Source organism: Myotis yumanensis, unplaced genomic scaffold (genome assembly GCF_028538775.1).
Source record: "Myotis yumanensis isolate MYYU_CA2020_CCGP unplaced genomic scaffold, mMyoYum1.0.hap1 SCAF_5, whole genome shotgun sequence".
In the NCBI taxonomy this organism is placed as follows: domain Eukaryota; kingdom Metazoa; phylum Chordata; class Mammalia; order Chiroptera; family Vespertilionidae; genus Myotis; species Myotis yumanensis.
Window position 1 is genome coordinate 40,878,967 of NW_027223756.1, and position 27,004 is coordinate 40,905,970.

The 27,004-nt window shown below is 42.5% G+C and overlaps 1 protein-coding gene across 3 annotated transcripts in view; it reads left to right on the plus strand.

Annotated features, from left to right (window-relative positions):
- FAT4 (FAT atypical cadherin 4) overlaps positions 1–27,004 on the plus strand; it is a 198,994-nt gene that overhangs the window by 143,336 nt on the left and 28,654 nt on the right. Inside the window, exons 16-17 of one of the 3 annotated variants that reach the window (XM_070415159.1) lie at positions 2,321–2,582; positions 4,704–7,703. In XM_070415159.1, the coding sequence (XP_070271260.1) occupies positions 2,321–2,582; positions 4,704–6,562 (2,121 nt within the window). In that variant the 3' untranslated portion in view covers positions 6,563–7,703. Of the gene's footprint in view, positions 1–2,320; positions 2,583–4,379; positions 4,677–4,703; positions 7,704–27,004 lie in introns of those variants that run through there. The other 2 variants (XM_070415160.1, XM_070415161.1) reach the window with 2 other exon arrangements.

Consider the following 27,004-nt stretch of genomic DNA (forward strand, 5'->3'; position numbering starts at 1 on the left):
GAAGAGGGTGACTGTTGGGAGCAGGCACGCCATTTGGATGACAGGAATACGATGTGCTTGTGCAGCCTGGGAGCCAGTTCAAATGACTTACTTATCAGCCAGCTTATCAGTGGCCACAGCCCCTGGTTTTCTTCTTTCTTTCCTTTGACTCTCTTTCTGACAGTTTCTTTCTTCCTTTTTGCATACTATAAATCAGCTTCTCTCTCTCTCTCTCTCTCTCTCTCTCTCTCTCACACACACACACACACACACACACACACACACTGCAAACACACACTTACACACACATTCTGTGAAAATGAAAAAGGACGGGGTTATAAACGGTTGTGGAAGAGAGGGTCAGTGGTGAGTAGCAATAGCAATGCGAGAAGAGATGCGAATATATCAATAGAATCTGTCCGGATAAAAAAGAAATGAGGGTAAGGACATCTCAGCCAGAAAAGCAAAGGCAAAGTCCGCTTGTGTATAGTGTGTTGACACTATAAAGTGTTCCCCAAACCTCCCGTCTGTCGTGGCGTATTGTGTCTCTCCATGTTGGAGTTCTGTAATAACAGATGATGGACTTACTACTCCAAATCAATTCTGTGGTTTGGTGCAGAGCTTTCTGGTTTGTTTTGTTTCTAAGTGAGGCTAGGTATATTGTACAGACTTGGGATGAGGGATTCAGAGGTCTGTTGATTAAAAAATAAATAAATGAACAAAGCAAAACATTAGCAGGATGTTTGGAAAGTTAAAAAGAATACAGAAGTTTGGTAGAGTATTATTAGGGAAAAAGAAAACATGAAGAATGTTGTCATGTTCTTATTGAATCCACTCTGTGGTATATCCCAAAGACCCCTCTTCAGATAAGAGGATGAGTTGTGATCCATCAGGCGAGAAACACAGAGCTGCGAGAAGGCTCTTCCCAAGGCCTGTTTCCAAAAAGGACTCTGGCTACAACCAAAGACGAGTTGCTGTTTTTACCGCATGTCATGAGACGTTGCCCATTTGATGAAATGTTATTGTCATTTAACCACAACTCTCTTTTTTTTCTATCTGAGTTTGGTACTGAAATATATTATTATCTAGAGAGACTGCTTTAATAAAATATTACAATATGAATAACATATGTAAATGTGTTAGGCGTATTTTCCACAGTACAGATGTACTGACTTTTAGTTCTACCAGATGTGTTTGTTGCATGGAGAAATGGCATTTGATCTGAGTGACAACATAAACTGATCCATCCTTTCATGCCTGTCATTTGAGACATGGTGTCACTTCATCCTCCTGCCGGCACCAGCTCTGTCTGGGAGTTTGATGGGATGATGCTCTCTGAACCAAATGTTCATCTGCCTCATAAATTATTTTATTTCCTAAAGTGTCTACGCGGAATACTGGAAACTTGGTTGGAAATGGGAGTAGGAGCATTCTGTTACCCAATGTTCTACTGGGCGAAGTAACAGAAACCGAATATCCCTTAGATAAATTGGAAGAGAGCCAAAGTGAAGACTTGCCCAGACACCTCATTATTAAGAACTCAACATTTATTCATCATAGTTCTTTTTAATCTCAATAACTGATGTAAATACTAGACATGATCTCTTTCTAAGATTTCAGTGTGTCATATATGACAGGTGAAACAATTTATTTTTGTCTTTATTTTTCCAACTATTCTTCATTTTTATCTAAGAATTGACTTATTTTGCAAGTAGTTTTAATATTTTTATCATTATTGGCCATGTACTAAACTGACCTATTTTATTTACACTCACCATTGCCATTAAATTATAGGAAAGCATGCTCTGCCAGTATGGCTCAATTGATTGAGCATCGTCCAAGCACAAGAAGGTCACCCTGTTAGGCACATACTCGGGTTTCTGGTTCAATCCCTGGTCAGGGCATGTGCAGGAGGCAACCGATTGATATTTCTCCCCCACATTGATGTTTCTCTTCCTCTCTCTCCCTTTCGCTTTCTCTCTCTAAAATCAATAAAAACATATTTTTTGAAAAATTATAGGAAATCATTAAAAAATTAATTTACTTATCTTAAAAGGGCCATTCATCTCATTACTATCTCAATTGTGCTCTGGAAGATAATTCCCTGCATCTTGAATAATTAAGTACAAATATAATAATACCTTGAAAACAATTGAAACTATTGAATGTGAAGGTATATGCTAACTAAAATCATAGAGCTTGATAGGTAAGTATACTCTAATATATTCAGTCTCTTCATCTATTCTAGCTGCTTTGAACTGACCAATATTTTAAGGTTTTACTTTGTTTTTATTCAAGTATGTTAGAGTTTAATTGTACATTGTCTTTAATATGTTTATAGATTAAGAATGGCAAAGTACATTTTACATCAGATGCAGGAATTGCTGGGAAAGTGGAGAGAAATATTCCTGAGGTGTATGTTGCTGATGGCCACTGGCATACCTTTCTAATCGGAAAAAATGGAACAGCCACAGTACTGTCCATCGACAGGATATACAACAGAGATATCGCCCACCCTACTCAGAATTTTGGTGGCCTCGACGTGCTCACTATATCCCTTGGAGGAATTCCACCCAATCAAGCTCATCGAGATACTCAAACAGGTAAATGCTCATGCTGAGTACAATCACAAAGGAAAGGTAAAGCTGTTTCTCTAAAAGTAATCGGATTTCTGGTAATACCATTATGAGTATTCTAAGAATGTCATCACTATCCTTGGAAAGTTTATAATGAATTATAGGCCATCACTTACCTTAGACATTTGCATTTGTTCTACCAAGTCATAGTTCAGCCCATGGTGTTTTGATGTTTCTTTGTCCACCAAGCATTTATTTATACATTTTATTCATTCATTTGTTCATTCACACAACAGATAATTCTGAACCCTATGCTGGCTACTGGGAGTGCAATGGTGGACTTAATAAATAGCCACTTTCCTCATAGAACACAAGGCCCAATAAGGGAGACAAACATTAATCAAATCATTATACAAGTAAATATATTATTTTAAGCTATAACAAATGATGTGAAGGGAGAATATAGAATTATAAGAGATTTCCCAAAAGAGGGAAAAGGGAAGCTTTCCTGGAAAATTGGCATTTGTACTTAAATCTGAATTAAGGAGGTTAAAAATGGGAGAATATGAAAGATTGAATTATTTTAATAGGAACTAAAAAAAAAAAAAGTAGAGTAATTCAAGAGTAATTCAGCACCTTGGGGGCTGATGTCACAGGTAAAGGATGAAGTAGGTCCTTCTAAAACATGATATAGTTTTGGTCTTATTCTCAGAACAGTGGGAAGTTACTAAAAAGTTAGTCTTAAAAGTGTCCCATGATGTTAAAGATCTTTCAGGCTCCGCCATGGAGAATGCGTTGGAGGAGAACACCAGTGAACTTGCATAAATTACCTGGGAAAACATTGCAGTGATGTGAGCTTTGACCAGTGTGGTAGAGAGGAGTTGTAAAGAAATGGATAGGGAAAAAGTATTTTTAAAAATTTAAGTCAACCAAACTTGGTGATTTTGGTAAAATTCAAGGAAGTTTCTGACTTTTCCACTAGAAGAAGGCTAGTTCCGCTGAGAAAGGCAAGTGCAGAAGAGTACAAAAAGAAGCAGGTCTACGGGAAATATCAAGATTTGGTAGGGCACATTTTGGTAGATGGGCTAGAATGAGGAGTGGACTTCCCCTGAAAATCCATTAGGAGTTATCCGTGTCAAGCAGGTAATTGAGTACTGAGCATGGATATGATTGAATGAGAAAGAAAGGAGCCTAAAAGGAAAATGGAGAGAGTAGGAGCAAATGCAGGAGATGTCTCAGTTCATGGAAAAAGAATGGATGAGGGACGGAAAGGTCACTGGGATGGAATGTTGCCTCAGTAAGAGGAAAATTGAAAAATGCATGAGAGAGTAATGGAGTTAGGGCATCAACGTCCAAGTCCAGGCCATAAGTCATTTATACTTAGCTTATTTGAGAATAGGAATGTTCATCCTTTGGGGTGCTTTAGAAAAACAAATCAATGTAAATCAGGCATTTTGTTAGTGACAAAATAGAGTCTTGGGCTAATAGGAACATTAGCAAGATTAGCACACTCTAGTCTAGCAACGTTTTCTCAACTTCTTTAAAAAATAATTTTTACCTTCTAAGGAGCCATTGTAGATCTTTTTTCTAACTCCCAATATCCCCACCTCATGAGATATAGAGTTATACTCTAAATCTGCCCTTTTAAGATCCACAAACCACTATAATAGCTAAGGCATTTCTCTTGCTTCCTTTTTTTTGCTCAACTCCTTGGGAGCAATATCACCTCCATTGAGAATGTACGATCTAATGATGGAATCCATTGGCCTATTTTGTGTTCTTTATAAGTATTTGTTAAAATAAATTTTATTTCTACGTATGCAGTTCTTGGTATAGAGACTACAAAAATGAAACAAATAGATGACCAAATAAATAAAAAGAAGTAGAAAAAGCAAATCCAGCCCATCTGGGTCATCCATAAATGTTCGGGAAGAGTGGGATCTGAGCGATCCTCCCCAATTTCCTTGTGGAAGTCTTGCTAAGAAGTTAGCGTGTCAGATGCACAGATCTATTGCCCTGGAGCTGGATGATGGCTCCTAGACGGTTGTCTCTAAGCGCCTGTGACATGATTGTGAAGCTTCTCTTGACCAGATTCCATCACAGCCTCTGGTTTTCTCTAAATCGCCCCACGGCTCCTTCTCCCCGCAGGGTTCGATGGCTGCATCGCCTCGATGCTGTACGGTGGAGAAAGCCTGCCTTTCAGCGGGAAGCACAGCTTGGCCTCCATCTCCAAGACGGATCCCTCCGTGAAGATCGGCTGTCGTGGGCCCAACATTTGTGCCAGCAACCCCTGCTGGGGCGACTTACTGTGCATCAACCAGTGGTACGCCTACAAGTGCGTGCCCCCTGGGGACTGCGCCTCCCATCCCTGCCAGAACGGGGGCAGCTGCGAGCCAGGCCTGCACTCCGGCTTCACCTGTAGCTGCCCGGAGTCGCACACAGGGAGCACCTGTGAGACGGTGGTGGCCTGCCTCGGTGTCGTCTGTCCTCAGGGGAGGGTGTGCAAAGCCGGAAGCCCCGGAGGGCATGTCTGTGTTCTGAGTCAGGGCCCCGAAGAGATCTCCCTGCCTCTGTGGGCCGTGCCCGCCATCGTGGGTAGCTGCGCCACAGTCCTGGCCCTTCTGGTCCTCAGCCTGATTCTTTGCAACCAGTGCCGGGGCAAGAAGACCAAAAACCCCAAGGAGGAGAAGAAACCGAAGGAGAAGAAGAAAAAGGGGAGTGAGAACGTGGCCTTCGATGACCCAGACAACATCCCCCCCTACGGGGACGACATGACGGTGCGGAAGCAGCCTGAGGGGAACCCCAAGCCAGATATCATTGAGAGGGAGAACCCCTACCTCATCTACGACGAGACCGATATCCCCCACAACTCGGAGACCATCCCCAGCGCCCCCCTGGCCTCCCCGGAGCAGGAGATCGAGCACTACGACATCGACAACGCTAGCAGCATCGCCCCTTCGGACGCAGATATCATCCAGCACTACAAGCAGTTCCGCAGCCACACCCCCAAGTTCTCCATCCAGCGGCACAGCCCCCTGGGCTTCGCGCGCCAGTCCCCCATGCCCCTGGGGGCCAGCAGCCTGACCTACCAGCCTTCCTACGGCCAGGGCCTGCGAACCAGCTCCCTGAGCCACTCCGCTTGCCCGACGCCCAACCCCCTGTCCCGGCACAGCCCCGCGCCATTCTCCAAGGCCTCCACCTTCTACCGGAACAGCCCGGCGCGGGAGCTGCACCTCCCGGTGCGGGACGGCAACGTGGCGGACATGCACGGGGACGCCTGCCAGCCGGGCATCTTCAACTACCCCACGAGGCTGGGCAGGAGGAGCAAGAGCCCCCAGGCCCTGGCCCCGCACGGCTCTCGACCCGGGAGCCGCTTGAAGCAGCCCATGGGGCAGATCCCTCTGGAATCCTCGCCGCCCGTGGGACTGTCCATCGAAGAGGTGGAGAGGCTCAACACCCCTCGCCCGAGGAACCCGAGCATCTGCAGCGCGGACCACGGCCGGTCTTCCTCGGAGGAGGACTGCCGGCGGCCGCTGTCCAGGACCAGGAACCCCGCCGACGGCATCCCCGCTCCCGAATCTTCTTCCGACAGCGACTCGCACGAGTCTTTCACCTGCTCGGAAATGGAGTACGACCGGGAGAAGCCCATGGTTTACACTTCCAGGATGCCCAAGCTCTCGCAAGTGAACGAATCGGATGCAGACGACGAAGATAATTACGGCGCCAGACTGAAGCCCCGAAGATACCACGGCCGCAGGGCGGAGGGGGCGCCCGGGGGCTCGCAGGTGCCCGGCGTGGCCGACAGCACGCTGCCCCTGAAGCTCGGGCAGCAAGCGGGGAATTTCAACTGGGACAACCTCTTGAACTGGGGCCCCGGCTTTGGCCACTATGTGGATGTTTTTAAGGATTTGGCATCTCTCCCAGAAAAAGCAGCAGCCAACGAAGATGGCAAAAGTGGGACCAGTCAGCCGGTCCCCAAAGAGGGGGAAGCCGAACAGTATGTGTGAGCACCGTGTGCTGGCGCGACGGAGACAGGAACACAAGGGACGCCCCCGCGGCCCGCAGGCCACCCACCAGGGCGGGTCGTGTTTGCAAAACCGGCCAGTCAGGGCTGGTGCTGGAGGGAAACTCAAAAATAATAGCCACGATGCTGCTGAAACCGGCGCAGAACAGCTCTGTCATTTGAAAGCGCTCCGTTGCCTTTGTTGTCCTGCATGCTTCCTACGGTGCGACCGGTGACCTGGGCGCAGCGTTCAGAAAGGTTTTTCTTACTTGGCCAAGGCCCGCGTGGTGACTTTGAGCAGGAATAGCATCGCCGTTGCAGAAATGAACTTGTGGCTGTCACGGCGGGGCTGTGTATTGTTGCCGTTGTGTTACTATTGTTAACGTTTTGCTTTGCAAGACCCTTGAGGGTTTATCCAATCCCTTGTAAAGTGTAGAAAAGAGCCCTCCTGCCCTTGAACGAAAGACTAAGTATTAACGCTTCTCAGAATCGTAGCCTCCATATTCGGTGTTTATCGGAAATGTCTGAAGGTTTGAATGCCTTGTACATGACCTTGGGTACTGAAGTTAAGTCATTGTGTTCAGCACTTTAGAACTTTCTTACGAAATTGTGTTAAGACTTCTGACTCTTTTCTGTGTAAACAGCGATGGTCTCATTTGCATCAGGCTTCCCACTAAGGAACAGAGTGATTGCATCTTGTCCCAGAACACTGCCGCCTGCTGCCGTGGGGGAAGGCCCAGCCGGCCTCTCAGAGACACTGTTGAAAGTTATTTATTGAAAAATGTTCTACGCTTTTAAATTTTTAAAGAATTGACCTAAGCAAAGCCTATGATTGGACATACTCCCAACCATTCAGCATGTACCCTAAGTACCCAGCTTTTATAATTTATATAAAGTCAAATTTCATCACTGCTTACTTTCTGTCATTTTGTAGATCATTTTTTTAATACCTTGCGAAAACGTGTTTTGGGTTTTGTTTTTACACCTAAGCTGTGTTTTTGATACTGATATTTTCTTATGCTGAATAGTTTTCTTACTTTCCGGGAAGGTAAGAAAATACTTTTTTTACATTTGTTACTTATGTAACGTTCATATTTTTCACATTTTGATATTTGTAACATACTGTATGCTTTCTACTTGTAAATGCCAACAATAGAATTAAAATATTTATTTAAAATATGTTGCATTCAGAGCGTGATGTTACATTTTCATCTCTCAACATTATTTTCTTCCCCTGATGGAAAATAGTTTCTCCTTGTCAGTAGGGCGTGGCAAGTTGAACCATATACATGGGTAACCTCATTTTCTTTCAAAAAAACCTGAGTGTGGATAATTGCCAGGACAGATATTTTAAGGTTGAGTTAGTGCATTCCTACCTGTCAGAGTTCTTGCACTTCCCAAGAGCATAATGAGTCTCGACTAGCCTGGGTCTTAGGGGACTAACTTGGTTGTGAACTTGGTGTAAGCATTCTGGCAATAAATGTTCGGAACTTCCCAGTAGAGTATGTTCACCGAAGGCCAGCTTTGGACCAGGCTTATAGTTATAGGAGCAGCAATGAATTAAAGCTAATTATGGGAAAATGTCTGGGTTTCATTTTCTCCCAAATTTTCCTTTAAGTCCAGTGGTACAGAAAGAATGGCAGTGAAAGCTCACCTCCTCATGCCCGTCTGAGTCCTTGATCACTCCGCTGCATAAACTCGAAACAAATCCTGCCGACCTTAGCCAAGACAAACTTCTATCTGCAGGTAGTTACCCAGGAGGGAAACAATTCAGGAAAGGAGCCCAGCCCAGGACAGGATCCATCTGTGCATAAATAGTCACATCTGAAAAACAGGACTTCTGCATGTCACCACACAGTCTCAGAACTTGTTATTAAACATCTGCCCCAGACCTAACATTTGCTGAGAACATTATTTTCCAACTGCACCACTGACTGGCCTACACTGAATAGGGTTTGAACAATATGTATAAGTTTTTAGTAAATAAAATAGTTTTAAATCAGTACCAACAAACTGAAATTTAGGCCAGAATTATTTGGTCATTTAATAACGTTGGGACTGCATTTTCGGTTTCAGAAGAGAAAATCAAATGTGGGTTTCATCTAAATTAGAACAGTCCTATAATGTGGTTTAGCCTGAGTGTAAGACACTAAATTTTTTCGTCACCTGTGAGGAGCAAACATGTTGTAGTATTTCCCTATGAATGCTGGTATTATGAATTTGTGAGCCAAATGTGGGAACATGTTGATTGCGTGGTATAACTCAAAACAGAATACAGTTTTTTCTCCAGAAACGCTGAAGCATCTCAATGTCTTCAAGGATATAAACTCCATAATTGAGAACAGAGCAAAAGTAAATTGATAAACACAATTACAGGAAGGGTTAAGGGGAAAGAACCTGACGCCAAGACTGTGTTCCAGTTCTTCAAATTCTTTGTGAGATAGAGAATTGCCGTTTCCTTCATTAATCAATCCCAGTTTAGGAATCAGGATTTTCTAGGACAATTTCTTGTCTGGTTTTTCTTGGAAATCTTTTTCACTGAAGCAAAAACCATACTTAGAGCAAAACAAATCAGAAATGTATGGGACAAAAGTCTCACTTACAGTGGAGATTAATACTTCACTTACTGAAATAGGGAAGTGATGCAGCATGTATTATGGTTACCGGAGATTATGGTCAAATCGACAAGATAGCAATTCCCTCAAATATATGGCTAATAGTGGCCTATATGTTCACACCCAAAATCATGACCTCGGAATTTTAATCCAGCCCTTGTAATGGTTTACTGGGCCACCTGGAATGCAGTCATTCTTTGGGGCTTCTGTGCCTGGATTGTGAAAATGTTCTTTTCTTTCAGGCACACACTGCAAACACCTCAGTGGCCATGTGGCCAGGAGAGGCAGGTACTCGGCCTCAGATCTCTAGGCCTGGACTGGTGACCTGGCACAGGACTCGCTCACTCACTTCTTAAGGAGCACATTGCTGCTGCTTTCAAGATTGTTTCTGGAATTTTCTAAATTAGCTGATTTCATCGATATCTTATTCAGATCAATTAAAATTATTTTAAGATATGGAACCATCAGAAGGGCTTGGAATGCTTCTCCCTTACATGTTGCTATGAAAATGTTTACCAACACCACGGTTGATGAGAAATGTAACTGACAAACTATTGAAAGCTATGTCCTTTATAAACATTTTTTATGAAGGAAAATCAAATATATAACCATGTGATTTTATTACTTCCAGACACTCCATCTAAGAACAAGTCACTGTTTTCATGAAAATGCATTTTTACTTACTTAAATTCAACATCCTGGTAAAATTAGTCTGTAAAAGGTGGAAATAATTCTTAAATTTTAAATCAATAATTCAGCAATGTGCTTTTTCTTTTCCCAATTTATGTTATAGATCTAATTTTAAAGGACTAACATTTCTAGATGATTAAATTTGCATTCCCTAGAAAAAATAAGCCTAAAATATAATGTGTTACAGTATACACTATTAGAGCTTTTAGTGTGAAATAAAATATCAAAGTATATGATAAATCTAGTATGTTTTATTTTAATCTCTCTGTGCTGGAAGTTTTATTCACTTTTTAAAAAATTATCTTTATTGTTGAAACTATTACTGATGTCCCTCTTTGCCCCGCCCCCTTGACTCCCCCCATCCAGTGCCCACCCTCACCCCCCACTCCTAGGCCTTCACTGCACTACTGTCTATGTCCATGGGTTATGCACATATGCATTTAAGTTCTTTGGTTAATCTCTTCCTCTGCTCCCCTTCCCTCTGAGATTGGTCAGTCTGTTTCATGCTTCCATGTCTCTGGATCTATTTTGTTTGGAAGTTTACTTTGTTCATTATATTCCACGTATAAGTAAGATCATATGATACTTGTCTTTTTCTGATGGACTTATTTCACTTAGCGTAATATTCTCCAGGTCCTTCCATGTTGTCTCAAAGGGTAAGAAATCCTTCTTTTTTATAGTTGCATTGTATTCCATTGTGTAAATGTACCACAGCATTTTTATCCACTCATCTACTGATGGGCACTTGGGCTGTTTCCAATTCTTAGCTATTGTAAATAGTGCTACTATGAACGTAGGGGTACATATATTCTTTCTGATTGGTGTTTTGTCTTAGGATATATTCCTAGAAGTGGGATCACTGGGTCAAATAGGAGTTCCACTTTTAATTTTTTGAGGAAACTCCATACTGTTTTCCGTAGTGGCTGTGCTAGTCTGCATTCCCACCAGCAGTGTACTAGGGTTCCCTTTTCTCCACATCCTCACCGGTACTTGTCATTTGTTGATGGTAGCTATTCTGACAGGTGTGAGGTGATACCTCTTAGTCGTTTTAATTTTCATCTCTCTGATGATTAGTGACTTCGAACATTTTTTTCATGTGTCTCTTGGCCATCTCTACGTCCTCTTTAGAGAAGTGTCTATTTAAGTCTTCTGCCCATTTTTAAATTGGATTGTTTATCTTCCTTTTGTTAAGTTGTATGAGTTTTTTTATATATTTTGGAAATTTATATATCAGATGGATCATTGGCAAATGTGTTTTCCCATACAGTTAAATCCCTTTTCATTTTGTTGATGGTTTCTTTTGCTGTGCAGAAGCTTTTTATTTTGATGTAGTTCCGTTTATTTTTCCCTCAGTTTTCTTTGCCCTGGGACAGTGGTCGGCAAACTGCAGCTCGCGAGCCACATGCGGCTCTTTGGCCCCTTGAGTGTGGCTCTTCCACAAAATACCGACTTCTGCTCATGGGCCACGAAGTTTCAATTGCACTGTACATGCGTGCCCACACCTGGTATTTTGTGGAAGAGCCACACTCAAGGGGCCAAAGAGCCACATGTGGTTCACGAGCCACAGTTTGCCGACCACTGCCCTAGGAGATGTATTGGCAAACATATTTCTAAGAGTGATGTCTGAGATTTTGCTGCCTATGGTTTCTTCTAGGATGTTTATGGCTCCATGATTTACATTTAAGTCTTTTATCCATTTCGAGTTTATTCTTGTGTATGATGTAAGTTAGTGGTCTAGCTTCATTTTTTTGCATGTACCTGTCCAATTTTCCCAACACTACTTATTGAAGAGGCTGTCTGGACTCCATTGTATGCTCTTGACTGCTTTGTCAAATATTAATTGAGTGTAATGGCTTGGGTTGATTTCTGGGTTCTCTGTTCCGTTCCATTGATCTATATACCTGTTCTTGTGCCAGCATCAGGCTGTTTTGATTACAATGGCTTTGAGGTATAATTTGTTATTCGGTATTGTGATACCTCTTACTTTGTATATTTCTTAAAGATATTTTGAGTGAAATGCCACATGATTAATAATTTACATGGTTACCACTACTTAGCCAGCTGGTAGTACTCATGGTTTATCAGTCAAGGAGTTATAGGTCAGTGTTATAAGGAATCCAATAGTTTCATTTATTATTATTAAGGGGAAAGGCACACAGTTCCTGTAAATTTTGGTGCATACATGTAAATATTAATGAGTAAATCCTCACATAACCTGTGCATCTGTGATATCATTGCAAACAAATATATTCTTGACTAATGACCATGAAGTACAATAATATCCTTCAACAGAGAAATAAACTGATATAAAGAAGTTCAGTGTCCTGGGTAAATCCACTTAATCACAAACAATAATTTGTACATTTTCCATGCCACTCACTCATCTAGATCAAGGGATAAAATACTGAAGAAAACAAAGTACCTTCCTCCATGAAACTTACAATGCAATAGAGGAGATAGGCAATCAGCCAATAAATACAGCAATAATTGTGTACCATAGTATCTCGTGGAGACAACTGAAGCAGAGTAAGGGAGAGATGGTGATTTGGGCAGACCTCTCTGAAGAGATGACATTTGAGCCGAATGCTGAATAAGGCAAGAGAGGGAGCCATGGACACACATGGGTGACACGGGGGCAGGCAAAGGGCAGTGGCATGGGGACGCATGGGGAGGCATGGAGTGGGAAAACACTCCATGTTAGAGGAAGAGCAAGAGAGTCAATAAGCCGGATCATTGCCAATACATCAGCAAATACTGCACCACAAAAACCTTGGGGATGAATGAATGTGAAGATAGAGTAAGAATGATAATTCAGAGCAGATGCAGAAACAGAATTATTGTTGAAGCAAATCTTTATTTATGTGTATTATCTTGCAAAATAAAAGCATTTCCAAATGCACAGTAACTCCTGAGAATGTAGATATACACTCACCATGCACTAATGTCTACAGTCCAGGAGATGAACATAGAGGCGTGTGTAATGGAGATGAATGTCTGTGCTAACACCAGTAGAGTCATCCTGTTCCCAAGGACCAAGCCAAACCTGTAGGCATATTAATAGAAAGATAGATGACCAGAAGACAGTCTATTTCCTTATTGCTGAGACATTTATACATCCAAAGTATGAGATATCTCCTGATTAGGTGATTATAGAAATTTTCATTTTAAAAATTTGACTTATTAAAAATAAAGGAAAAATTTTTGAATGGAAGGAGATAGATTTATATTGGTGGGAGGAAATTATGGCAAATGCATCTGTAAGAAACAAGGATATATCTATGCCTGAATTCAAGGCAACTAACACCTGTCCAAATAAATTTTAATGAGTTTTTGTTGGTTTGTTCATAATGAATGTAGTTAACTTTCATTTTTGCATCACTAATAAGCCTTGGTCAAAGTGTATTCAAATTTCAGCAAGGATTCAAGTCCGGTGTCATGAATTAAGCATTAAGCTACAGACATACTTCTGGCATTTACCATGAAAACTCCTGAGGAAGTCTTTTATGTACTATACTGGAGGCCTGGTGCATGAATTTGTGCACTGGTGGAATCCGGCCGGCCCGCCCCAATGGGGGCCCATTGGGCCAAGCCAGAGGGGGCGGGGGTCATGGGAGGTTTCCCAATTGGGGTGTTGGGGACCAGATCAGGCTAGTTGGCTGCCACAGTGTGTGTCATAGCCACAGGTTGCTCTGGTCATTCTGGTCGTTCTGCTGTTCCAGTCGCTGGGCTTTTATATATGTAGACTAGAGGCCTGGTGCATGAAATTCGTGCATGGGGGGAGGTCCCTCAGCCCAGCTTGCATCCTCTCACAATCCAGGATCGCTTGGGGGATTTCTGACTGCCGGTTTAGGCCCAATCCCTCAGAAATCCCTGTGGGATCAGACCTAAACCAGAAGTTGGACATCCCTCTCACAACCCAGGACTGCTGGCTCCTAACCACTTACCTGCCTGCCTGCCTGATTGCCCCTAACACCTCTGCCTGTCTGCCTGATTGCCCCTAACCCCTCTGCCTGCCTGCCTGATTGCCCCTAACCCAGCAGTTCTCAACCTGTGGGTTGTGACCCCTTTGGGGGTCGAATGACCCTTTCACAGGGGTTGCCTAAGACCATCAGAAAACACATATAATTACATATTGTTTTTGTGATTAATCACTATGCTTTAATTATGTTCAATTTGTAACAATAAAATATATCCTGCATATCATATATTTACATTATGATTCATAACAGTAGCAAAATTACAGTTATGAAGTAGCAACGAAAATAATTTTATGGTTGGGGGTCACCACAACATGAGGAACTGTATTAAAGGGTCACAGCATTAGGAAGGTTGAGAACCACTGCCCTAACCCCTCTGCCTGATCACCCCTAACTGCTCGCCTGCCTGCCTGATTGCCCCAAACTGCCTCTGCCTTGGCCCCTGCCGCTTTGGCTTCATCCAGAGGGATGTCCAGTATGATGTCCGGAAGGTCGTTCAGCTGTCTGGTCTAATTAGCATATTATGCTTTTATTATTATAGATAATGTGCATATGTCAGGCTCATAATTATGTTAGAATTCACATAGACAATTTGGAAAAATGTGTAATTGACATCACACAGGTAACCTAAGAATCCTTTGAACTTATTAAAGGAATATGCTGAGGAATGACAGACTCATCAAATTCTTATGTAACCTGTGATATATTCAAGGGAGCTATACTGAAACCATTTGTGAGTGAGTCTCCATATCTGAAGATATATTATTAAAATGGAAAGACCCACAGAGCATTTAACGCATGCTACTTAAAGGCAGATAACTTCCAGAGGACCCATTTGGATACTTCCAATTTCGTTAATTTATGGATCAATTTGCCAAACTCCCAAACCAGGTTGCTAAGTACAAAGTGTAGTCCTCAGGGTTTTCTGGCAAAAAGTTGAAACCGCAATCTGGGTACCATGCTAGCCCAAATAAAATAACTAACAATGGACAAAGTTCTCTGGCAATGTCACTGCGTTCCCCATTTCAGATTAAAACCACACTGTCTGCCGTCCAGATGCTGATCAAAATCAGATTCCATTTTGCCAGAGCAGTCTCCTCACTCAAGTCATCCATTTCTGACCCTGTGCACAGCCTCGGGCCTGCAGGCTGCTGAAAACAGTTACTGATACTTGACTGCGAAGTCAAGAAGTGAAACGTTCTAGAATTCCAGAGAAATGTTCCTTTAGAGAAACAGCCAGGTTAAGACAACTGAGTGCAGCATAACCGACTCCAACAATATGTTGATTCTTTTACAGCTGCGAGTCTGAGGGAGGAGAAAGCTACCCTGTGCTGAATCTGGGGTCATGCGAGTGGGACATCCCGAGGAGGAGATGGGCTCGACGGGGAACGTAAATTTGGGGAAGGGCTTCAGATAAATAGAAAATGGAAAGAGGGCTGCCCTCTTTCACGTTGGCGGAACTGTCATCGAGAAACTCGAGTTGGCAATCATCTCCTATTTAACAGGAAACCACTCATGTCTAAAAAATATTTCTTCTAACCCAGGCACAGAGCTGAAGGTAGCATGTGCTGCACACACATACATGGATCTGGGAAGCAAATCAAAACCAGCATTTCTGTTTCTGTTAAGCTTTATGGACAGTGAGCATAGGATAGTGTTCCCTGAAAGAGGACAGTTTGGGCCGCCAGCCCTGTGAGATAGAAAAGAAGGGCATTTGCATTTGAAATGGTCTTAATTTACACAGCTTCATGTCAGGAACAGAAGGAGTCCAAGAAATGCTCAATGGAATTTAAAGTGGCAAAGTCAATTATCTCTAATTTATAGAGAGCTTACTATCCAAATTAAAGCACAATTCCTGGCCACTCTGCATTTGAACGGCCACTTTTAAACATGTTTGTGGGACATCAAATTAGAGCATAACTATTCCCTACAAGTCGGCCTGTAAGGGGGTCTTGGTGATGCCTTCACTCATGTTTTAATTTGTTCCACACAGTGTGCCTGGCACTGGGGCAAATCAGGTGCACAAAGCTGAATCTTGCCTTCAAGGAGCTTGCAATTTTAAAAGATGTTATTGATTTTTAAAGAGAGAGGAAGGGAGAAGGACAGAGAGAGAGAAACATCGATCTGAAAAGGATACATGATCCCCTGCCTCCTGGATTGATTGAGCCGGAAACCCAGACACCTGCCCTGACTGGGAATTGGACCCTGTAACTCCTTGGTGCCCAGGATAATGCCCAACCAACTGAGCCACACTGGCCAGGGTGGAGCTTGCAATTTTTAGCGACTAGAATTCTTCTCCAAAATACAAAATTTGCACAGCTCTGTTTTCAGAGAATTACCCCACTATTTCCAAAGAAAATTATATTTGTAGTCATGTGTGGCCATATGCAGTATCTGGACAATATATCATCAATAACTTCTTCAGTCTTGGTAATCGACCACAGTTTCAAAGTACAGTAAACCCTCGATTTTGCAGACCTCGATTTAATGGAATTCGGATTTAACAGACAAAATTTCTTTGTTATGGGGTGGGGCCACAACATTAGTAACAAAGAAACAGAATTTCCGGAGGATGAGGCCCAGAAATCAGGATTTTAGAAAGATTCCCAGGTGATTCTAATGTGCAGCCAAGGTTGAGAACCACTGACCTAGAGGGTATTATGCCCAGTGAAATAAGTCAGACAAAGACAAATACCATATGATTTCACTTATAGATGGAATATGAAGAACAAAATAAACAAACAAACAACATTGAAACAGACTCACAGATACAGAACACAGTCTCATGGTTGCCAGAGGGGAGGGGATGGGGGGGTGGTGGTGAAAGGGGTGAAGGGATTGAGAAGTACAGATTGGTAGTTACAAAATAATCACTGGTATATAAAGTATAGCATAGGGAATATAGCCAGTAATATTGTAATAATTATGTAAGGTGCCAGGTGGGTACTGGAAATATAAGGGGGAGGGAACACTTAGTATGGAATTGCCTAACCACTATACTATACACCTGAAACTAATACAAAACAATATTGAATGTAAACAGTAATTGAAAAATACAATTAAAATTAAAAAGCAGTAGTAATTTTATTCTCTGACTTGCATATGAAGAAATTGAGGATTAGGGCCTTGTTCAAAGTTATATAACTGAACTAAGGGTAAAACTGGGATGTAAACCCAGGTCTTTCTGAGTTCAAAGTCAACTTTATTACTAAGAATCGCAGTAACTTTAGAGTTAGTCAAGGTTCTCTGCTGGTCACCATGCCCTGGCTTTTGCCCACAGTTCCTCGCATGCTGTGTCCTTACATGGTTTCCCACAGCATGGCTTACACAGCTGGCTCATTCCCCTGTTTTCTTTTTATGTAACAGGCCGCCCCTGCTCCACTGTGCTTCTTCCATTACTTCCTCTTTGCTGTTCCTCTCTGTGCGTAATGAGAGTGATAACAATACCCACTCACGTGACGGCGGTGTGAGGATTAAGTGGATTAATTAAGGCCAAGTGTGCAGACCGTGAGTGCCTCACAGGTAATCAGCACTCATTGGCCATGAGAAGGATGAAGCTCCTTTTCAGAGATTTAATCCTGAGGCGGGGCTTGCTGTCATCAGACCAGTAGAATCTGATCTCGCCTCTAGCCAAAGGAACAGAAAGATACTAAACGAGTCTTCTAATATTCCAGGTTTTAAAATATGTGCTTTGTACTCCACAGAGAAGGAAAACAAATTTGGAAGATCTTTCTGATATTATTTCAACCCTCTAAAGCAGCGGTTCTCAACCTGTGGGTCGTGACCCCTTTGGGGGTCGAACGACACTTTCACAGGGGTCGCCTAAGACCATTGGAAAACACATATATAATTACATATTGTTTACAGTAGCAAAATTACAGTTATGAAGTAGCAACGAAAATAATTTTATGGTTGGGGTCACCACAACATGAGGAACTGTATTAGGAAGGTTGAGAACCACTGTTCTAAAGCATTTGCTATTAAGGTTCTCAGTTGACGAGCTTAGAGGTTTGTATCTAGACTAGAAGTGAGTGACTGTGATGTATCTTGAAGTCAGTATGCTTTATTAAATTTGAGGTCATGAGTTCAGATTTTTATATATTTCTTGTCAAAAGTATATTCTTTTCAGAAAGCCATTTTTTTTTTCCTGCATTGGTTTATGCTCCCAAAGTTAAGGTTTCTCCTCTGTTGAGATGAAATTGTTTTCCCTTGCAGTTCTCAGCCAGAGAAGTTTGCAGCCCAGGCAGAAATGGAAGCTGGTTCAGTTAAGTAAGGATTTTGAGAGCAGCCAGTTCAGCATCTTTCTCCAGTACCAGCATTACAAATCGTCATGTGGTCTCAGGGAAAATCAGTGCTCTTGTGAAGGGAAACTGCGTGTTTAATAATATTGCTCATCAATTTTTATTGTGAAATAATAGAGTACTCAAAAAGAAGCTTTAAGTGAAATGTCAGAGTAAGACAAATACTGTATGATTGCACTTATCATCGAATAAAAACACACACACAAACTCATAGAAACCGAGAACAGATTGGTAGCTGCCAGCATGTAATGGAGATGTAATATGCAGCATGCTGACTGTAGCTAACGATGCTGTACTTATTTGAAATTTGCTAGGAGAGATCTTGAAAGGTCACCTCACAAGAAAAAAAAAATATCTGTAACTATCTGAGGAGACGGATGCTAACTAAACATTGTGGTAGTCATTTTGCAATACATACATATATCAAATCATTACGTTTGTGCACCTTAAACAAATACAATGTTATGTGTCAATTATATCTCGGTAATACTGGAGAAAAAAGAAATGACATGATACTGGAAAACCTACAAATGAATCTTTGCTGAAATAAAAAGCCTCAAATGGTTTATAAGCCTTTCCTAGATAAAAATTATTAAAGAATAAACTAATCATAAATGTATAAATAATTCATCTTTTCCTTCAAGTAATTTATGTAGACCCTGGTCATCTCTCAAAAATGTAGCTGTTAATTTAACCTTTAAAACCAAAGAGTTCTGATTTATGAAACGTTGTAACAACAAGGTAATGGCACTCTCCAGGCAAGAAAGTACCCCTGAAGTTCTTTACAATTCTTAAGTAACAATGCCCGAGAAAAGGTCATTTTAATTTTCAAAAATGGTTTTCTTCATTCAACATTTTGTATTTGACAAATAAGTTCTAAAGAATAGAAATGTGCTGAACAAAGAGAAGGTGTTGGGGGCAGCGAGAAGGGCACCAGGTGTTAGTCCCGTGGGGTCAGACTGACCTGGGTTCAGCAACTTTGGTACTTAAGCCTGGCTAAGAAAATATTCAGAGCCAAGCCTCAAACTATAAGAGAACATTTATTTGGAAAATCATTGAGGTAGAAGTAATTTTCAAAAGAAATGGACTCTGGAAACAAGTTATCGAGGTAAAGAAAGGGCCCTTGGAGGAGAACCAAGATGGCGGCATGAGGTATAGACCTGTGTGTGCTGCCTCCCACAACAGCATTGAAACTACCAACTATAAGGCAAACAGCTATCATTCAGAACCATGGGAAAGCTGGCCCAGTGGAAGTTCTACAACTGGAAGGAAAGAAAGAAGCGCATTGAGACTGAGTAGGAGGTGCAGAGGCACCAAGAACAGAGGTACGGAGTCGCGCGCCAGGCAGGCTGCAACTGGGTGCGAGGTTTTTTTCAATCGGAAGGGGATACAAGCTCTCCAATCCACTGAGCTTGTTTGGGGCGGGATTCTGAAGTCCCAGACCCCTACGGGGAGAGGTGGGATGGCCTTGCAGCGGGTCGGAGAGTGAGGGTGGCTTTCTCATGGAGCTGCTCGCCAGCACTCAGGACGCGGAGACGTGGAGTCGCAGGGAGGCGAGGAGTCACGGAGACACCATTGCTGTTTGCTCCACCCTGGTGATTCCCTGGGACCCTGCCCTGCTCAATTTACATCCTCACCCAAGCTGTGCCAGTGGCACAAAAGGAACCACCTGCGCTTTCACAGCCCAACCCAACAAACTGCAGATTTCAACTCCTCGCATCCATAAGGGACACACTCAAGAAGCAGAATCGGGTTCGGAGGAAGCCGGAGCCGGACCCAGCTGGGCCAGCAACATGGAACTGCTGTACCAGCAAACGCACAGGCAGGTCCACCAGATCCAGTCTCACATGGGACGCCGGGAGACAGCAGACAAGCAGTCTGTGCACTTAGTAGAAAACGAAATCCAAGCAAGCATACCAGATATTCAGCTAGCTAGAACACCTGGAGATTTTGTCCAGCAAGGAGCCTCCCAACAAAAGACAGAATGCCAAACTTCATGTTGACAAGTTAAAGTATGATGGCCAGCACCTGCAGACTGCTCTCAGAAACTTACAGCATCGGCAATACGCAAGGGAGCAGCAGGAGAGACAGCGAGAGGAGCTTCTGTCTCACACCTTCACCCCCAACGTGGGATGTGGCGCCCCCTGCGAGGCTGCGATGGCCCCTGCAAGGCTGCAACAGCCCCTGTGAGGCTGCGTGAGGCTGTGACGGCCCCTGCGAGGCAGCGAAGGCCCCTGGGAAGCCTGTGGAACCGCGCGAGCCACCCAGACGGCTCCGTTGATGGCCTGCGTACCAGCTTGCAGCCCCACACACAACTATCACCCGAAGGGCAAGAGGGGTGAGAGCAGCTGTAGTGTTGCTTTCTCCTCACTTTTGGTAGCGAAATCCTTATTTTAAACATAAGAGGACACATTATTTTAAAAAGCCGTTACGTGGCAACGTACCCTTTCTGCGTAGAGGGTGAACAAGTCGTGAGAGACCTTTCTGAGCACAGGGACACGTTGCGGATGAAAATAGCTACATTTTCCATGTGTATGACCTTTGACCCGGCGACAAAAAGCGTACACCTATGGATGAGGACAGTGGGGGGGGGGAGGGAAGGGCAGAGGGTGGGGTGGGAACTGGGTGGAGGGGAGCTATGGGGGGAAAAAGGGGGGAACAACTGTAATAATCTGAACAATAAAGATTTATTTTTTTTTTTTTTTTAAAAAGGGCCCTTGGAGCTTAGAATTGAGGAAGGTGAAATTGATGTGCTTGGGGGGATATGTAATGTCATTTACTGTCCACACCCAAGGACAAATAAAGTTAGAAAATAAGCCTTATTTCACTGGTTTAAATTGGCAAATTGAAATAAGTAAATATTCAGGGGAACTTAGTTGTACTAGGCAGAAACCTATTCCTGGAGCATTAACTAATTTTTTACTGATGGTTCATCTCATAGTAAAGCTGTTTACCATACAATGAATTCAGAGCAGTCATACTTCTGTACTAAAATTGAATTAAAAGCTATCAAGGCTACATTGCTGGATTTTCAAAAGCCAAAATATTGTACAGCAAGCAAAAAATGTCCTCCTTGCAATTTAAAACAAACAAAATAAATGGGGGGATAGTAGAATAATCTCCTGTAAATAAATTACATCAAGCCTTAATTACTTTAAATTTTTTCACTTCGAAATTTTTTCACTTTTAATTATGATGGCAAGACACACATGGTATCAGAATAAGCCAAAGGAAAATGGTTTGGAAAAATGAAAAGATCCTGAGTCTAGTTTATAGAAAGGATTCCTTTATTAACCTTTGGTCGAGGATATGCTTATATATTTCCAGAAAACTCCTCCAAGCCCATGTGGATTCCTGCCACAATGGATCCAAGAAGGGAGCTAACCAGACTACTCCAGCCACAGATGGCGGTGGCCCCAAGCAACATGCTGACAAGACAAAGGAAAAGCAGTCCAGAGATGGGGGATGGTAAAAACACCTTGCCATGCTAGCAGGCATCAGCTGTGCATCGGCGCAGGTTGCCTGGGACCAAGCCAAAGAAGGTCAGACCTGCATTGCCATTGCTCACCATCCTGAACCAGAATATCATTGCTCTCATGTCACAGGAAACAGTGATTGGGAAGGGAACCCATAAAAAACTGTCGGACAGTGATTGGGAAGGGAACCCATAAAAAACTGTCGGACAGTGATTGGGAAGGGAGCCCATAAAAAACTGTCGGACAGTGATTGGGAAGGGAGCCCATAAAAAACTGTCGGACAGTGATTGGGAAGGGAACCCATAAAAAACTGTCGGACAGTGATTGGGAAGGGAACCCATAAAAAACTGTCGGACAGTGATTGGGAAGGGAGCCCATAAAAAACTGTCGGACAGTGATTGGGAAGGGAACCCATAAAAAACTGTCGGACAGTGATTGGGAACTGTCGGCCCAGAAAGGAGCTTACTGCAGACCAATCCCTTCAATGCCTGGCAGCAATTTAAAAGGACATGAGAGAACTCAATCCTTTCCATTGAATTTAAAAATCTTAAAAGGACCCGAGCTCTGCAAATGGCATACATTCTTCTTAAATTTATTAAATCAAAAAAGGGGGATATGCTTGAGGCTAAGAACAGTAGTTAGCATAATAAATGGGAGAAGTTCCTCAGAATACTGATGGACATGTCAGCAGGGCTGAAGACCTGCATGGTATTACCTGCTGCCACACAGCTGAGGGCAATTCCCCCAACCTGATAATCCTTTATTGTTTACCAAACCTTACCTTTGACATGTATATCTGCTCTACTAAAGGGCAGAATGTTTGAATAAAAAGCCATGGGTCTGGATATTTGGGGAGCCACTCCACTAGAGAGCTGGTGTCCACCTGGCTTTCCCCCATGCCTTCAAAAATTTATATTTCTTGTCTAGTCTCTCTTCATTTATGTGTAGCCCTTCTCCATTCCTGAACCCTTGCTGCGAAAAGACTGCGGCAGAGAGGGAAAGAGAGATAGAAATATCGATGAGAGAGAAACATTGATTAGCTGCCTGCTGCATGCCCCCTACTGGAGATGGAGCCTGCAACCTGGGCATGTGCCCTGACTAGGAATCCAAGCGGTGACCTTCTGGTTTGACACTCAACCACTGAGCCACAGGGGCTGGACATGATTTACTTTCTCTTAAGGGTCATAGGACGTCATAGTGAAAATAACTGTGGCCTAGATACAAATAGAAAGAGCTTCATTTATTATAGGACATACTTATTTAGGAAACTACTGTTATAAAATCCTGAGTTTTCTTATGCCCAATATTTATGAATTAAAAATGTCACCATATGCCCCAACAAATGTGGATCAGCTGTCCCATGCACCGAGCAGTCTTAGGTTCAATTCCTGGTCAGGGCACATGCCTGCGTTTGTAGGCTTGATTCCCAGTAGAGGGCATGTGGGAGGCAGCTGGCCATGTTTCTCTCTCTCTCTCTTCTCTCTCTCTCTCTCTCTCCCTCTCTCTCTCTCCCCCTCTCCCTTCCTATCTCTCTAAAATCCATAAAAACATATTAAAAAATGTAACTATATAACATTACTGGAAACTGAAGTTTTCAAATACAAAGCATCACTTATCTTTGAATTCTTATAATTCTATTAAAATGTTGTTCCAGATTCTCTCTCCCTTTATTTAATTACACGTATACTCACTGTGTTGATTTATTTTGTTCTAATTTCCTCCTGAGCGTAGTTTAGTGAAATGATGCTTCACAATGATTACACCTACACCTGAAAAGCCCACCCGTGGGGAAGAAAGAGGAAAGCACTATTTGAAGCATAATAGATAAAACACATTAACAAAGAATGCCAGAGCCCCTCCTACTGAGGCCTGGATGTCCCCTGTAGTAGGAGGCTGAGGGTGCTCCCCTGACTGGGCCTATTGAACACAACCTCCTAGGGGTGGGGCTGTGAGCACACCCTCAACTTGAAGTGCGCTGATCGAGTTGCTCAATTGTCAAGTTGCTCCCAATGATCAAGAGGCTCAATTAAGTAGAAGATATTGAAGGGGGAAAATAAGACATTTGGGGGGCTAGCTATCTGAATCTGTGCCGGTAACCTGCCTTCTGACGTACACCCTTGCTCGCTGATAAACTCCATTCTTATCAAACTCCCTTCTTATCTGTGATGCCTGTCCTGCCTTGCAGAACCTGTTTCCAGGAATACTCCCATCTTATGGAGACCATAAACCATGAACCATATACAATCCTTGGAGGGGCTGGTGCCAGTGCTGGCAGGCCCCTGGGTGTGGTCTCACTTCCCCCATCCCAACTCATGGGGGCAGAGGCTGCAAAGGGTTGACCCATATTTGGGGAACAAAGGAACTAAGAGTATAAAGGGAAAGCTTCGTTCATATTCATCACTCAGGATTTGGAGACTGATTCCCCTGAGTCATGGCACTAGTGCAATCTGCAATAAAGGCTACTTTTCTGAAAATATCGTCTTGAGTGCCCGGCTGATTAATTCTCCCGCACTGCCTGGCAGCTTATCTACAACAATATGAAAACAAATGTAGACTGCAATGCAAAATGCAAATATATTGAAAATGTGCATGAAGCGCCCTATTCTTGTACCAGTGAAGCCTTCTTCTAAGACTTTCTGAAGACTGGATAAATCATGTCTCAGCGGAAAAGAGAATAATTTAAGACACCTAATTAGAATTGGCTTCAAAGTTGTAAGCTATATTTTTCTATTTTGGATTTGTGTGTATGTGGAGAATGAAGGTTAACATAGAAAATGTTTGATATAATTCTGAGTGAATTATACTTTCAAGTTACATACTATCTGATCCCTAAATACAAGAATAAGAAGACATTTGGAGGTATAGTTACATATTTTTTCCTTTCTGTTTTTGGCTAAGGAACATATATGATTAGGGTTCTCAGACAAGAAATAAAGCAGATGGAGATATATAGTATGGAGACCAAGATTTACTGGGGTATTAAAATATCTTTGAGGTTCATGATGTGATATCAATTAAAACACTAATAAATCTTATTCTTCTTGTGAGTTTAAAGACGAGACACTTCTCTCAGGCAACGGGAGTGAGCTCCTGGGGCCGCATCCTGCCTTCAGCAAGTTCGCTGCCAGCCCCATTTCTCTGGCTCGGAGCTCAACTTGATTGCTCCGGGTGATGAATTTGTAGGCTCTGCGGATGACTTCATAGTTGGAGAAGCATCTTTCTGCTCTGACATTGCTCTGGTATTTAGTAAACTGTGAGCTGTTCTTAAAATATTGCCAATGATTATAAAGGAGCCTACTCCTAGGATTAAAATATGGGTTTAATAGAGAGATTTCTTATCACCATCTCTCTATTTGCAACAACAGGGCATCCGTATGACTTCCTATTTCTAAAAATTTTCACCCCAGTAATACATGATACATCAATGTATTAGTTATGTGTGCATGCTACTGATTAAAAACTCAGAATAGGAAGTGAACTGATTCTAATTAAGGGCTTTCGATATGGCCATGTAAGTCTTTGGCCAGACCTACAAGCAGAATGATAGTTTAATTAACAAAAGTCTCTGTCCTCCTTCGGAAGATATTTGAGTGATCATCAGAGCAGGTTCTTCTGACTTTCAGCCAATCTAGGAAACTTGCAAATATGTGGCAACATATTTTATAGTGAGTTGTATTATCTCCTCACTTTTCTGTCATGTCTAATAAGTCTTATGTGGGACAGTGCTTCACAGTTTGAAAGCATCCTCTCGGTACACACTCGCTCTTTTCCCTCTGCCAGGAGAACAGCCTACAGGAGGCAGAGGCTGCGGCTCCCAGCAGGGAACTGGAAGCCTGGGCGCCAAGGAACTTGACTGCCAGGGAGAAAGAAATCTTTCTTGTCAGCCAGGGAAAGATGGGGGATTTGTTACTGTGGCAGAGCCCATCAAAAGCCCATGAAACTAAGACTTCAATAGCTCTGAGCTTCAAGTTTAATCATAGAAGATGTTCTTAGAACTAAATTGCAATGAAGATACGTGGTGTGGAACTCACAGAATAACCCTTCAGAGTCTTTTCTTACTCACAGCAGATTATTTCCCGGAAATATCTTGACATATAAATAATGCAACTATATTAAGATAGAGAGTCATAATTCTACTTTCATCCTCCAACTGTTGAGAGCAAATGGGAATTAATTTGTCTGTGTTTTGCGAAGGTACACTTAGCCATCTGCTGATTGAATTATTAACACCCTCCCCGCAGCCCTGTGTCCTCGTTACTTTTCCTTTGGTAACAATTAAGAGGCACCAGCTTGTAGATTCTCCTTCTTCCTGCCATAGAAGTTTAATTTATTCTCTATCATTAAAAATGGTATTACAGAGGAATGCATTAAAATATTCAACAGAGGGCAATTAGCTGTCTATGTTGTAAATGTAAGTAATAATGCTTGAAACCACTTCTAAGTTTCGTAAGTAAACTTGGGCTGGAGCAAAACAAGCGGGCTGTCTGATGTTAACAGTTAAATCCGACAAGCCCAGTGGCTTCCAGTCCCTCACTTCTCTTTTCTCCCAGCTCCCATGCTGCCCAGTCTTCTAATCCAGTGGTCGGCAAACTCATTAGTCAACAGAGCCTAATATCAACAGTACAACGATTGAAATTTCTGAGAGCCAAATTTTTTAAACTTAAATGATATAGGTAGGTACATTGTTATTAACTTAATTAGGGTACTCCTAAGGCTTAGGAAGAGCCACACTCAAGGGGCCAAAGAGCCTCTTGTGGCTCTCGAGCCGCTGTTTGCCGACCATGGTTCTAATCAATAACAATCAAAACTCCAGAATTTTCATGTGTTGCGATATAAATATCCCCAGTGGCGCTCACTGAAGGGCAGAGCAATCAGCAAGGCTCCAGAATGGAACTTAAAGTTACTAATTGCCCTGGCCAGTGAGTTCAGTGGTTAGAGCATCCGCCTGTGCATGGAAGGGTCTCAGGTTTGATTCCTGGTCAAGGGCACGTACCTGGGTTGCAGGTTCTATCTCTGGCCCCAGTCAGGGTGCATGTGGGAGGCAATCGATGGTACTCTCTTACACTGATATTTCTCTCTCTCTCCCCACTCTTCCTCTCTTCCACTTTCTCTAAAAATCAATTTAAAAAATATCCTGGGTTGAGGATTAACAAAAACAAACTTTAAAGATAAAATGAAATTGCTAATTAATTTTGTTATTTAAAAAGTCTGGGACACTAAGATATCAAAATTAAAAGGCACAAAAGAAAACTTCCCAAAAGAATTACTTCAAGATTTTTGATTTACTAGTGTCTGGCCTAACTTTTAAAAAAAGGGAGTACTTGGAACATAAGGGAAGTTTAATCCTGGTGCCAGCTGATCTTTTTTCCCCTCCAGTGGCAAATTAA